Source organism: Melopsittacus undulatus, chromosome 2, assembly GCF_012275295.1.
Source record: "Melopsittacus undulatus isolate bMelUnd1 chromosome 2, bMelUnd1.mat.Z, whole genome shotgun sequence".
NCBI lineage: Eukaryota > Metazoa > Chordata > Aves > Psittaciformes > Psittaculidae > Melopsittacus > Melopsittacus undulatus.
The window spans coordinates 19,120,533-19,134,097 of NC_047528.1; the positions used below are offsets into that span (position 1 = coordinate 19,120,533).

Sequence of the window (13,565 nt, forward strand, 5' to 3'; positions counted from 1 at the left end):
CTCGGTCGTTTCCGAGCCAGGGGCTGACATTTGCCTTTATGTTTGTGCTCTGATGTCTGTTTTGTTTTCCGATACAGTCATTTATTTTAAGTTGATCTGAATACATGCTACATCTTGAGAGAGAATTAAGATCCTGCATAGACAAGTTAACTGTCTAATCTGGTCCAACTGTTTTCTCCTAAAACGTGCAGATTTATGGGGGTTTCTACCAGACCCTAGGGAAATAAATATAAAAACACAGGCAAATTCAACATCACCTCACCCCTGAGAAAGCAGAAATAGGCAGCTCTGCAAAGGACACAAGCACCATTTCTGTATGTGAGCATTTCTTACTGATTTCAATGAAGCTGTTCAGACACAGCAGCTGCATAATCAGGCCCTAAATCTGGCATGATAATGACTGGATATGGTCTAATTGGAAGGACCAAAATGCTCAATTTGTTAACATGGGGAAGAAAAAGACATCTATAAGCAAAAGAGTAGCAGGACTGATTTCTTCACCGTAAGAGCTGCATTCTTGTTTGATTTGTTATCTGTCAGTAAAGAAAATCTATTTGTGCAGAATGTGAAGGGTAGAAACGCCAAGACAGATAATCATAGTAAATAAGAAATACTCAGAACAATCACTTGATTTTTTTACCATAATTTTTCTGATCTTCTACATCATTTTAGTAGAACAGATTTTTTTTCATGTCCACTTTAGAATGTAGCCAGTACCTTCAAAGCCATAATCAACAGCAGGTTTTCCACTATTCATAATTATTAAGACAAATTTATCTTTATTTATTCGAGCCTATTTTGCTGCAAAATTAGGTTGTCTTCATCTTTACAGGTGAACAAATGGAGGTGGGCACAGGGGGAACAGAGGCTGTCTGTGACTCCCACTGTGACACACGGGAGTGCAGACTCAGCCATGAGAACACTTCTGAGCCTGTCTGGTGCAGGTGTTTAAGCGATAGTGAAATTCTATCAGAAAACCTCAGACCACGGTTCTGAGCAACACCACAGCTCAGGGCAGCTGATCTGGGATCAGACTTTAAAATGTGGTACCTGCAGCCTTCTGTAAATCAGGAAAGGAAGCAATGGAAGAGGGACTCAGACCTCCCTGGTCTGGGGCAGTGCTTTATCAGGAGGCACAAGGCCCCCAACCATTCTGGTGGCAGCCCTTGGCTCCAGGTCTTCTCACCTGAGATTCATGTGGCTGCATAAAGCCACTCTGTGAAGGGTGTTTACATAAGCATGCAGTATCAGCATGGGTCATTTATTAGTCTTTGGAGCAGCTGCAGAGAGTTGTACTTCAACAGAATCTTTGCATTTGTCTTGTTCTATTTAGAATAGTAGCCGTGGGACTCCATCTAAATCTTTTTAAATATATTAATTTTTCTTAAGCTGGAAAGAATACACATACTGGTTGAGGGCAAGTCTCCTTCATTAGTCAGAACAGGAAACCTCCTGTTCCCAAGAGGGATATCTAAGCTAAGGATCTTTGCAGAGCAAAAGGGGTGATGTGTCATTAGAGATGAAGCAGGTTTTTCATCCTCAGCTGCCATAGCAGCATCCATGGCTGCTGAAATAACCCTTTGCAAAACCTTTGTGCCTCCTTCCCATCCCCCCTCAGGGCACTGTGGAATGGCTTTAATTGGAAGCAGATGTGCAATGTGGTAGGTAGGAGCAGGAGTCTGCTCAGTGTGAGCTCCTAGTAAATAGCTCCTGTATGATCACTATGAAAGGGTAAAATACCATGATTCAAGGGAAAGGATTTAAAATGAAAGTAGTACTCACTCACAGTCAGTTGACTGGTCCCGTAGTCCTGCCAATATTCCTTACCAATTATTAGGAGCCAATAATATTCTCTTCCCTTTCTTGCTTGATAGGTTTGCAAATCAGATGGAACATGCATTTTCAATGAATGGGTCACAGTGAAATTTCCAGGTTATCACTCCCATTGCAAACACTTTTCCAGTAAGGTGGCCATAGAGATGTACTGTCAGGAATGACCAATTTTGGGTTTAATTGGAAAGGGACTTCTAGGACAACATTAGAAACTCAGCCTCTTCATCCTGATTTCAAAAAGAATGTTTGGGCCAAGTTTCCTGGTTTCAGGAGACTTTTAAATTTTTCCTGTTACGATGGATCTGTCAGACTTCTATAGTGTGGTCCTGTGGAAGGTGTTAACAGCTGCACCACACAGACCTACAGTTATCAAGATTCATGGGGTTGCTGTCCTTTTGCCCTGTACTTCATTGCAACCCCTCTGCCCCAAAAAATCCCAGTAGCTATACTTGAACACAAGCAAGGTAATCACTAGGCAATCTTCTGCAGCAGGGAATAATTTAAACCACAACTCTTCTGTTTCCAGATACATAGAATAAAAGACATGAACATGCAATATGGAACATAGACTGAGAAGTCCTGAATGTAAAATTGCTTTTGCATTAAATCACTGGAAAAACTTTTCTTCAGACTCATTCCAGCTATTGGAAAGAGGAGTTACGCTTTTCTGAACATAGGAATACTTTATAATGTGTCACCATGTTCTGCTCCTTACTTTCATAATGAGCTTTTCAGACCTTCTGCTTTGCTGTTCCTTAAACACTTCTGAGCAGATTTTACTCCAGTTCTTATTCTGGCTGGTTGAGTACCTTCCATGGACAAGTAGTAACACAGAAGCTAGAAGACCAAAACTCTCTCATTTATAAAAGCCCTCCTAAAAGTAACGAATTTAGCCTGGTTATTCTTTGATGCTATTAGGCAGACTGCTGAAGGCATTTATACATAAAAATGAAAGTGCACACATAACCAAGTATTCTTTTTTTTATACTATTTTGGAGAGATAATTCCTTAACGTCTTGCTTTCAAAAACCTAGTATTTTCCAGTGCACTGACTAGATTGGCTCTATCTCTATCTTGAACACCAAAAAGTAACCTTCACGTTCATCAATGAAAAGTGACAACTGATTTTATTAACCTTATTCATTATAACACATAATATGACAGTGGGAATATTTTTCACTGTAAGATTTCTGAATGGAAGAAAAGTGCAGTTAGTCTGAGTTCCTTACATTCATTAGAAGCAAGACTATTGAAACCATCAACATTTACAATGACACATAAGCAAACACCAGAATCAGTGCCAATAAATACACAGAGTACCAAAATAAATATTTACAGAATTAAAAATATAATAAACACTGATTAGTATATCCTTGTGAACTGCCAGGGAAGAAAGACATCTATTGCTATCAGTTAGGCTGTAAGTAACGTGAAGGATACAGTGACTCAAGGAGACATACTCATCAAAGTTTGTAGAGGTGGAAAGGAGCAGAGTGTGTCTAACAAATGGTCTGTTACAGAAACACCCCCTGGAGTGCTGTGGGCTTCCACTAGAAGAAAGTTGGTGCACACAGACTTACCAGGTCATTATTAACAAATTGTTCAGGTAAGAAGAGCAGGGAGCCCTGGCTTTACTTGCCCGTTATCTTGAATAGGTCATATGCTACCTTACTGGAGGTTGCTGACACAAAAAATATGAGGGGAAAATTGTAATTAACAGTGATCTGTTATCTGTAACACCTCTCATAGAAACAGGTTAAGTGACTTCTAACAGGACACATCTGCCCCTTCCAGCGCACACAAAACCCCAAGAGCATTGTTTTGTCGGATGCAGTGCGGAGCAATCCCTGCTATGTTTTCCTCAAGCACACCATGATATTTAAGCAGAACTGGGCTGCAATAAAAGACTGAAGCCATGCTGCATTTCCTGGACTTACTGAATCTGTATTTTCCACCAACCACATCCATTCCTCCTCCCCAGTTTCACAGGGCCACAAGCCTCAACACTAGATCTTTTCTGAGACAGTTTTGGCTGACAAACACAGCAATGAAAATTCAGATTGGGTCAAATGATGGGATCTTCACATAATCTTAATAACAATCAACATCACTAATAGATCCCCTGATTTCCAAGGGAACACCTGTGGACTGAAATATTACCCAGCTGTTGCAATCTGTCCCATGGCAGAGGTTTTACTTCAATTTTACACAAAGGCAACGGCTTTAGTCATGCTTCCTCTTCTGAAAAGCAGGAGAATATTGCTTTTATCAAGCCACATGCTGCAGAAATTTAATTGCACTCAGCCTAGGACTTGGTGGTGCTACTGCATGGTGCACCTTACACTCCATCTCCACTTGTCTTTGGGCTGCAAGGGTGCAGCCGGTGCCCACCACGCTGCCAAGGGCTTGCGTCTTCACATCCCTCTGGCAAAATGAGGATGGAAGAGCACTGAGAGACCATGGTTTAGTGCTGGACTACAGGATTCGTGGAAGCCTCTGTGCTACATCTGCCTTCAGAAATTAAGGCACTGGGCACTGCTCAGGTGTTGATGAGAGCAGTCACACTGTAGTATGCAGCAGAAGCACTGGCTTCAGCACACCCAGATTCCCAAAGTCCGGCTCCTAACTTAGTGTAACACAGCAATATGAGCATCAATACAAGAAAAAAAGGAGACAGATTTTATAGGCATATGTTTAACTCTCTTTCTCAACAGGACCAGCGGTCCAGCCCTTGCTTTCATCCTATCTTCCAGCCAGCCTATCAACCCTCCCACCCCAGCACAGCACCAGCACCCTAGCTTTCCCTGCTGGTGTACCACCTGCCAAACACCAGATTCTCCTGTTGACACTGCCTTGCTCCACCAGTCCATGGGGTGCAGGTGAGTCAGGTCAGACCTTCCCCTTTGCTGCCATCAGTCAAGAAACATCACCAGATGTGTAGCTTTTACATTTTAAGGTCAGGCTTAATTCACAGCAGATGCAGCAAATTTTCTTTTATGAGCACATTATGTTCAAAGCTTCCAATTCATCTGCAGAAAAAGCCCATGGAAACAACCTGATACTGAAATAGCAACTGTTTTGATGGAATATCACCCAAAATAATGAAATTCTATTAAAAATTTTACGATTCAGTTCCTACATACTGTTCTCCCTAAAACCAGATTTAAAATGTGGCTGTGTAATAAATTAAAGGGAGGCATCATTAGTTACCATATCAAAGGACACAAACAACAACATAATAAACAGGGGAGTTAGCGCTCTGGAAAGAATCTGATCCTGGTTTTGCCATCACAATTTAAGTTAAGGAAGGCAGTGATTGTGTTAGCTTTAATTTCAGCATGCTGAGTACTGGAGTTATGTACATGAGTGGCTGCTTGTTAGAAAAACAATGGAAAGACATGTTTTTGCACTCAGTGAAAACGCTACTACAGTAATATAAAAGACTGCACAATCACCTGAATAATGTTCATCTTTTAAAAAAAAGGGAAGACTTAAGAAATACTTCCTATTTCCTTAAGATGAGGAGATTAAGGACCCTTGCCAGTTCTTACTGGAGTCAGTGGAAGCCTTGCCACAGCAGAACAGGACCTTGGAAAGAGATTGTCATGTTGGCAAATGCCGGTTTTCTAGCTTTGCAGCCATAGAGCATTGCTTGGATGTGATCTTAAAGTAGGCAAAGCAATCTTCTTTTAGCCATTGCTACAAGAAGCCTTTCAGCCTGGCAGTTTAAACTGCTTGCCCTGTGAAGTACATAACCAACTTTGGTTCTAGTTATATAAATACGTACAGAAAGGAAAAAGAAAAGCAGTTCTTGGAGATAATCTGGGCCCAGTCTCCGTAACAAACAGCATCTGAGCTTTCCTAAAACACTGACATCCTTCCCGCTAGATTTGCTAAACTGTCCATGACAGAAAAGTGGAGAGATAAAATCCACTCCATGCAGAATATCACTCAACATCCTCACCTGCATGTATGAGATGACAGAGCAGAGATCTCCATTTTAAATATCTTTGCTGCTTGTTTTGAAGGTGAATTAATGTTTTCAAGACCAAGAAGCAGGAGCAAAGACTTTCTGAAGAACTCACTGGCAGCAGCTCCTTTATTTTAGTGCTGGAATGCTAGATCAAGAATCTCAGTTTCCCAAGCAACTGCAGTATGGCTGAGAGGGAATGAGAGACATAGAGGAAAAAATAAAGGGGGGTCCCAAGCAACAGTACTCACTGTTCTGGATGGAGAAGCCCTCTAAGGCAAGAAGAACTTTAACAACCTGCTTTTGCAGGAATAAAGGCCCCCAGGACGTGGCTTGAGTGTTTATAGCTCTTAATCCTTTGCATATGACAAGTTTTTCCATTTCTCTCTATGTGAAATGGACCTAGGAAACACCAAATCAGTGCTGACCGTTCCTAGCCAATATGCTCAAAAGGAAGACAAGATGTGAGCTCATGATGAGCTAAAAAATTCCTGTGAGCCAAATTAAAAATAAACTGTCCCCTGAAAACAAACAGCAAGGCAGATGCAGATGCCTACCACTCACAGTGAATAGCACCGGGACTCATGACAAGGAAATCCAGCCCCTCAATGGAACAGAGGGATGGTCAGTGGGAACCAGTCCCAGGCTGCTGAAGACAACTGATAGTGTGTTCTCAGCATTGGATCTCAGAAGTGTCAGTTGTTGTGCAATTCTGCTCAGACACGTGGGGTTATATCATTGTGATGAAAACGTCAACAAAGCAAAGGCAAAAAAACAACAAAAAAGGGAAAACACAAAACAAAAAAAACCCAACCCAGCAGAAGCTGTCATGTGTAAACTCTGCCAAGACTCATCTCTGCAGCATATCTAAGTCAGAGTCAATTTGTTTTTCCAAGACAGAAGCCTCAGCCTTTCATATCAATAACTATGAAAATACATTTTCAGGCCACCTTGCTTAGAATCCCCCATTGTGGCTGTTAGATAACCATCTGCCTTGCAAGTGGCTATTGTTACTGTGAACTGTCTCTTTCATTCCATTATCTTGCTGAAAAGCCTTTTCTGAAAGTAGTCCATTAGAGCAGGGGAAAAAAAACAACTCAGTATGGTCATGTAGCAGAATCAATGGTTCCCTTTGATCTGCAGGCTCAGTACTACAAATTTGAGAAACAACAAGGTTTTGCTTTGCTAAGCAAAGCCTGTTAATTTGGTTCATCTGCACTTATAGCATCTTACTGAAAATGCCATCTGTATCAGACGTTTTGAAGACTTTGGTGCAATATTCGCTTAGCTTAGATAAATAATTCAGTTAGAGTCATTAAAAAATAATCAGTGAATTAATTTTCATAGTGTACATCTATGCATGTAAATTTTAAAATTCAGTCCTCTACTACCCTGAATGGTGGTGAGGATATTCACAGTGGATGAAGGGAATGCTGGTGATTGATGGAATAAGACTGAACATAGGGTGTTCTTATCCTAGTCATGGAATTTCTTCTGAAAGCTACTATGTGTGTTTGAGTCCTATTACTGGCAAGAGCAAAATGCATACGCACCACAGGGAAAATAAGACCCTTTATGTCTGTTGCAGGCCACACGTATAGTACAGGAAACTTAATTCCTATCATGACAAAAGAAGTCCACAAAAACATCACTTCATGCAACCAAAAGGAAATCTTTTGTGCTGATATATAGGACAGGAATGTATACCACTGAAATCACTGCAGATAGCTATAAACCACTATGCAATAGATAGAAAAAAATCCTAAGAACATACAAAATTTACCAGTAGTGACCTGAAGGTGCAAAGAGTACACATAACTAAATGCCAAGTCCTGATCTATAAAATCCTTTATCAATGACATACAAGCTGATAATTACAAAGCATCAAGACCACAAAATAACAAACAAAACAAAGAAAAGTATTCTTTAAGAGAATCAAAACAACAACAGCATTGGGAATGTTATCTTTGGGACTCAGAACACCATTTCTACCTTGATACCTACCAAAACCAAGGAAAATATGTGCTTGAACAGGATAACATAAATAGGAATGCAAACAACCACAGAATGCCTCAGGACTATCACCTCTTTATGTTTCAGCCTTTAAATCCAGCAAGCCATTAACTGTTTGTTCTTAGGCATCTCACAGTATTTTGCAGGGATCTTTCAGGAATTAAATATAGCTCTAAAGGAAGCCTTTGAACCTCCTCCAAATGATTGTTTTAGGCATTTTGTGGAGCTATACAAATATATTTGTATGAAAATTGTAAGCCCTAGTAAATATTACATTTTCTATCTCCTTTTCAAATAAAAAACATAGATGGCTTAAAGACAAAAGTGTGTTTTATACATACAAAGTTAATTTGAGCATTAAATTGTATTTTTACTCTCACACAACCATTACCCTGAATCAACGTCAGTATGTCGCAATGATTCATAACACTGACACCCTACTACAAGCTACTTTCCCATTTTCCTTTTAAGGATATGATTGTCCTTAAAATATGTACATAGCAAGCAGCCGAATGAACCGCCAAGAGATCTGCAAAGTGTATTTACACTGGGTATGCCATAGAAAGCTTGGGAGTGGGGCTGGGGAGCACCTGGCTTGGCCAAGCATCACAGCTGCCCTCCCATCCTGTGCTCCCAGCCAGCTCAGGGCTCTCCACTCCGTTCTGCACCACACTGAGGAGGAAGCTGCCCACCAGCATGCAGAGGACGGAGGGAAAATGGGGCAGAAAACAAAAGGAGAGAGAAAAATGAGGGGGAAGCCAAAGCATTTTAATGATGATTCATGTTAGTCATTATGTGAGAGGAAGCTAGTCTAGTGTCACTCTATTTGGTTTCTCAATACGGACATGCCACAATGCAAACAAAATGCTCATGATGAATAATTTGCCAAACACAGGTCCTGTAGAGATGGTAGCTGGTATCTTCTAGTGGTTTTAAAGATGCACCACTCCTACTACCTGTACTCAGTGCTTCCAGTTTCTATGGTACCACCCCAAGCTCACCACATCCTCCCTCCCTCTCAACTTCCAGTACCCTGTAAAATCTCTCTGCACAACACAACAAAATGGGGAATTGTGATTTTTCTGCAGAGTTGTCATGCAAGGAAAGATGTGTCCCTTACAGTCAAATGAAAACAAACACAGAAAATGGAATGTTACGTTTAGAGCTGAGGACCAGGATAATATTCCATGTTCTGTACTTTCATCTTTTTGAGGGTATTTCAGCTTTAACTTTCTAAAATGCACAAGCAGAGTCAGGCCAAATGCATATCCCTTTCTCAGGCAAAGGAAATCACTGCCAGCATGTCTGGAGACAGACCCATAGCACATGCACTCCGCCTGTGTGCGAGAGCATGCATGAGTGGCTGTGTTCATGAGTGTGGTGTGCGCAGGTGTGTGTGTGCCTTCAACCCACTGCACGTAACCCAGAAGGAGGTGCATCCTGACTACACATGCATATGTACAACACGCCTGTGTGAGTAGGCATATAGAAAACCACACACATACACGTTAGAAAGGAAACATATAAAATAACCTTCTTTGAAGTCTATTAAGGTTCTTACTCAAACCATGAAAACAGGGACTGATCAGGAAAACACTTTTACCCAATTCAGTGGGGCACTGCAGCTCGGTATTAAATCCTGCAATCATTTCAGAACTAGATGCCAATTTTACCCTAGTGACTAGAAGGTCATTTCCCCAGTGAACCACACATATACATATATACAATTCTTATTATGGTATTTCCTAGCTTTTTATGGTTTATCTTTAACCTTAATATCCTTCAAATTTATATTCTGTATATTTATTTTCCTTTTTTTTCTTTCCATTTAAGAGACAATAAAACCAGCTGCTATGTAAGATCAGACCCATTAGTTTCAATTATGTGAATTTAGGATTCTCTGCATAATATAGACATGTATATTTTAAAAATGTATATTATTTTTCAGATACACTGGACCATATATTTTATATTAACTGTGGTCTGATGATTAAATACTTATAACAAAATATTTTGTAAATACATAATATTTACCTTTAGACTTCAGTGATTTTTGAGCTTTTTCAGTGTATCATAAAAATATGTCCTCAGGCACATTAAAACCTTAATAAATTTCTTTGACATGCTGTCAATGCCCATGTACAGTAGCCACTATTCAAAAACATCCTGGCCATTAATACATTTCTCATAAGATCCGAGCTCATCAGACCATTTTATGTGTCACTAGCTTACCATATTTCTTTTTCTCTCTTAAAGTAAAATTATTCTGACAATATTAAAAATCAAAATAAAAAAACAATGAGAACCCAAACTTTCTTTAAATAGTCAAAAACTAATTTTATATATTTTAAAAAATAATAATTAAAAAACATGTTTCTCTCCTGGGTTCCTTCTCTGTAAGGTTTAAGCCCAGAGCAACTTTGTCCAAACCCCTGAAAATAGAGGTTTGCAGTGGCAGTGTTGGCAGAACCTCAGCTCTGACCCATGGAATGTGCCACTGGAATAAAATCAGCACTTCAGATTTACTTATCTGGGGATGTATGAGTCCATACAAAACCGAGTTTTGCTCTAATTTAAGGTACTTACACAAAGTTCTATCATTTTAGAACTGTAAAATTATCTACCTATAAAAACTAGCTCTTGCTTAAACTCTAGATAATACAGACAGGTGATCTTTTTCAATATAAAAATCTGTAGCATTGAGTAAATCTGCTAAAATATGTATATATTTACACACGGCGAGCAAGTTACGGTATAAATGTGAACAGTGTGTATATATTGGCATTTAGTAAAATGTTTCCCTGAACCTGATTGTATGTGTTATTGGACAAGTATCGATGTAAACATCTGAACCTATGTCAGGTGTCTCTGTTACCCATTTACATTAGACCAGATCAAAACCAGACAGACAGACGAACAAAAATGTGTTTCCTGTTAGACAAGTCCACTTAACTCCTTTAGTTATCTACTGCACACAAGTCAATCAAGTCTGCTGCTGAGCAGTGCTCTCCTTCCTACAGCAGGTAAAATACCTGTTAGGGTGGCTGGTTTTTGCTTGGCATTTTTTCCAACATCTTGTAGAGCAAACGTAATTCTGGGAGCCAGGCACCCACCTTCCACTCCTCCCCCAGAAACGATTAAAAGTGTATTGGAGAACCTCTCATGTCGCTCCTTTTGTAACCGTACCCTTGAAGAACTCATGGCACTGCTTTGCATGAGGAAGGATTAGGCTCATAACCCAAGTCCTGCTTCCAAAAAGGCATGTAAAAATGAACCTCCCCAGTGTTTAGTGCTGCAGAAAAAAGATACAAATGTAAAAAAAAGTGCTCAAAAAGAAGTCGACTTTTTATATTCAGCCATACAGTCTCAGGAGAAGGGATTCAGAAGCGCAGGCCTGTAGGATACAGTGAAGTAAACCTTTTAGGTGCCTTTCTTCAAGGTGATGCAAAACTAATTCATTATCTGTGGTATCCTACACAGACTTTCAAACACCCACCTTGCTGTCCATCTTTGTTTCCACCTCTTATTCAACTACTTTTTGGCACTGTCATGGTACGTGGCAGCTTTCACTGTTGTCCCTGCTAAGCCTCTGTTACTGACCCGCCGTACCAGCACTTTAGAGACAGGGATTTTTGTTCTGTGCATCTCGCTTTTGGCCAGGTGATGGTGTGCGACGTGATGGCTGTTACTGGTATCTGCTCCATGGCTGGCAGAATGTGATGAAAGATGTTTAATGCTGATGGGTATCTTAGAGTCCTTCACTGTGCTTGAGGGTGTTTTCAGTGTGGTTGTTATTGGAGACACAGGCTTGGAGCGTGGCGCACAGGTGACCTCTTCCACTGTAGGTGCTGCTGGTGGGTTCTCATCCGGCTCAGCATAGAGGTCATAGAGAGCATCCCCACTGTAGCTGTCCCTGGGGATAGTCTCCTTCTGGATGCTTGTGGAACTGTCTTCCTCAGGACCAGGGGTGGTGGAATCCCAGTAGCCCTCATCACTGTTTGGGACAACTTCGTGCTGCTCCTTCTCCCTTCCCTTCTGCTCCTCTTTATGGTTGAGGTGAATAGGGATCTGGTGGAGGCCACCACGTTTCCCCACTGCCCTGCTCTGGGCCCCCTCCGCACCTCGGCTCTCCTTCAACCCCTCAGGTTTCTTTGTCCCTCCTCCACCTCCTGTTGGGGTCTCCTCTGTCTGCGACAGCATATCCCAGAACTCCTGCAGGCAGGTGTCATCCACCTGGTCTGGACTGGCCATCTCCTCCCCTCCTCCCTGGTAGGTCACCATGGTCGGGTGCTTCTTGGAGGCACCCAGCTTGCCAGCCCCGGGGGTGCTCTTCTCGCAGCGGCCACTTCCGCTGCCCACATCCTCCTCATGGTCCGCAATAATATCTCCGCAGCCTGTAAGAGAGTCAAAGCTTTTCAGTGAAGTCACGTCAGCAAACATCAAACAAATACGATCAATCGATTGCTCTGAGGGTGGATCAACAGAGGAAGGGTCAGGGGCGGCTGCCGTCTCTTGACCGCTATCACAGTGAGGTGCAACAGGGGGGATAGTCGTTATTGGAATGTCACCTGTTATGGCCGCATCCTTCGCAGTCCCAACCTCTCCGGCGCCCGGGTCCGGTCGCTCGTGGCAGAGCTCCTCGGGTCGCCTTCCAGCAGCGGCCGGGTCCTCCCGGGCCGGGGGGCTGCTTTCCCGCTGCTCCCCACCGCCCGCCCCGGCCTCCTCCTGGGCTGCGCCGAGTGCCTCCCCGCTGCGCTTCTCCCGCGGCGCTTCCAGCCCCGCGTCTCCGGTGCTGCCCGGAGTTTCAGACAAAGGTTTTGGCGTCTCCTCTTTGATGCACTCCAGGCTGGCAGTCAGAGAGCCCGGCATAATAAGGCCGGTCTGAATCTCCGAGGTTTCCCCCCTCTCCTCCTTGCCATTTTTGTCCTTTCTGTGCCATCGCATGCTGCTGAAGATGCCTTTCAGCCCCTTCTTTTGTCTGCCGCCTGCCCGCTGCTCTGCGCTCTCCGCCTTGCCGTTCTCCGGCCTGCCGTTCTTCCGCAGCAGGGAGAAGAAGCTGTGCGACTTGGCCACCGAGCTGCCGGCGGACACGGCGAGGCTGCCGCCCGGCCGGCTCTGCGGCTCCCGGCTCTGCGGCTCGCCGCCCGGTTCCTCCTTCTTGCTGCTCTCCAGCACGGCGTCGGCCAAGCCGTCGTGCGTCCGGCTCCGCACCATGCCCGCTTTGCCGGCGCCCTTTCCCTCCCCGCCTTTGCTCCTCACCCCGAAGATGCTCGGCATGGTGCCCCCGGACTTCCTCCTCTTGAACAGTTTGAAGGCGGTTTTGTTAATCCTCCCCGACGGCTGCTCGGCGGCCGGAGGCTCGGTACAGTCGCACTGCGAGTCCATGTCTGCCGCCGCCGCCGCCGCGGCCTCCCCTGCGCCGCCGCCCCGGTGCCCGGTGCGATCCCTCACTGACAGCCCCGCCGCCGCCCGCCCGTCTCCATGGCAACCCGGAGGAGGGGTGGATGTGGATGTGGATAAGCCGCTCTCCCTCCGCCGCGGGCCTGCGCCAGGCCGCCGGCGCCCACCCCGGACCAACCTGCTCCGCCGCAGCGCCCGCCGCCGCCCTCCCGCAGGCCTTACATAACCGAGCCCCCGCCGCCGCTCCGCCCGCCCCAAGCGGGCACGGCCTGCGCTCGGCGCCGGGGACGCCCCGCTGCAGCCCGGCCCGCCGCTGCCTCCCCTCTCAGGTGCGATGCGAAGCGCCAGT

The 13,565-nt window shown here is 43.9% G+C and overlaps 1 protein-coding gene across 1 annotated transcript; it reads right to left on the reverse strand.

Moving 5' to 3' along the window:
- Positions 1-2,933: 2,933 nt before the first annotated feature.
- Positions 2,934-13,295, reverse strand: AMER2 (APC membrane recruitment protein 2). Its single transcript, XM_034073249.1, has 2 exons — positions 12,385-13,295; positions 2,934-12,210 (listed from the first exon to the last, which is right to left on the reverse strand). Exons 1-2 carry the CDS (start codon positions 13,199-13,201, stop codon positions 11,348-11,350), a joined length of 1,680 nt encoding a protein of 559 aa, XP_033929140.1. The 5' UTR covers positions 13,202-13,295; the 3' UTR covers positions 2,934-11,347.
- Between the last annotated feature and the right edge of the window lie 270 nt (positions 13,296-13,565).

Bases quoted from the DNA above. Each gene is read 5' to 3' on its own strand.
- AMER2 (XM_034073249.1), bottom strand. From the start codon at position 13,201: ATGGACTCGCAGTGCGACTGTACCGAGCCTCCGGCCGCCGAGCAGCCG. The intron at 12,211-12,384 runs GTGACATTCCAA...ACTCTCTTACAG, and splicing joins GAAGGATGCGGCCATAACAG to GCTGCGGAGATATTATTGCG.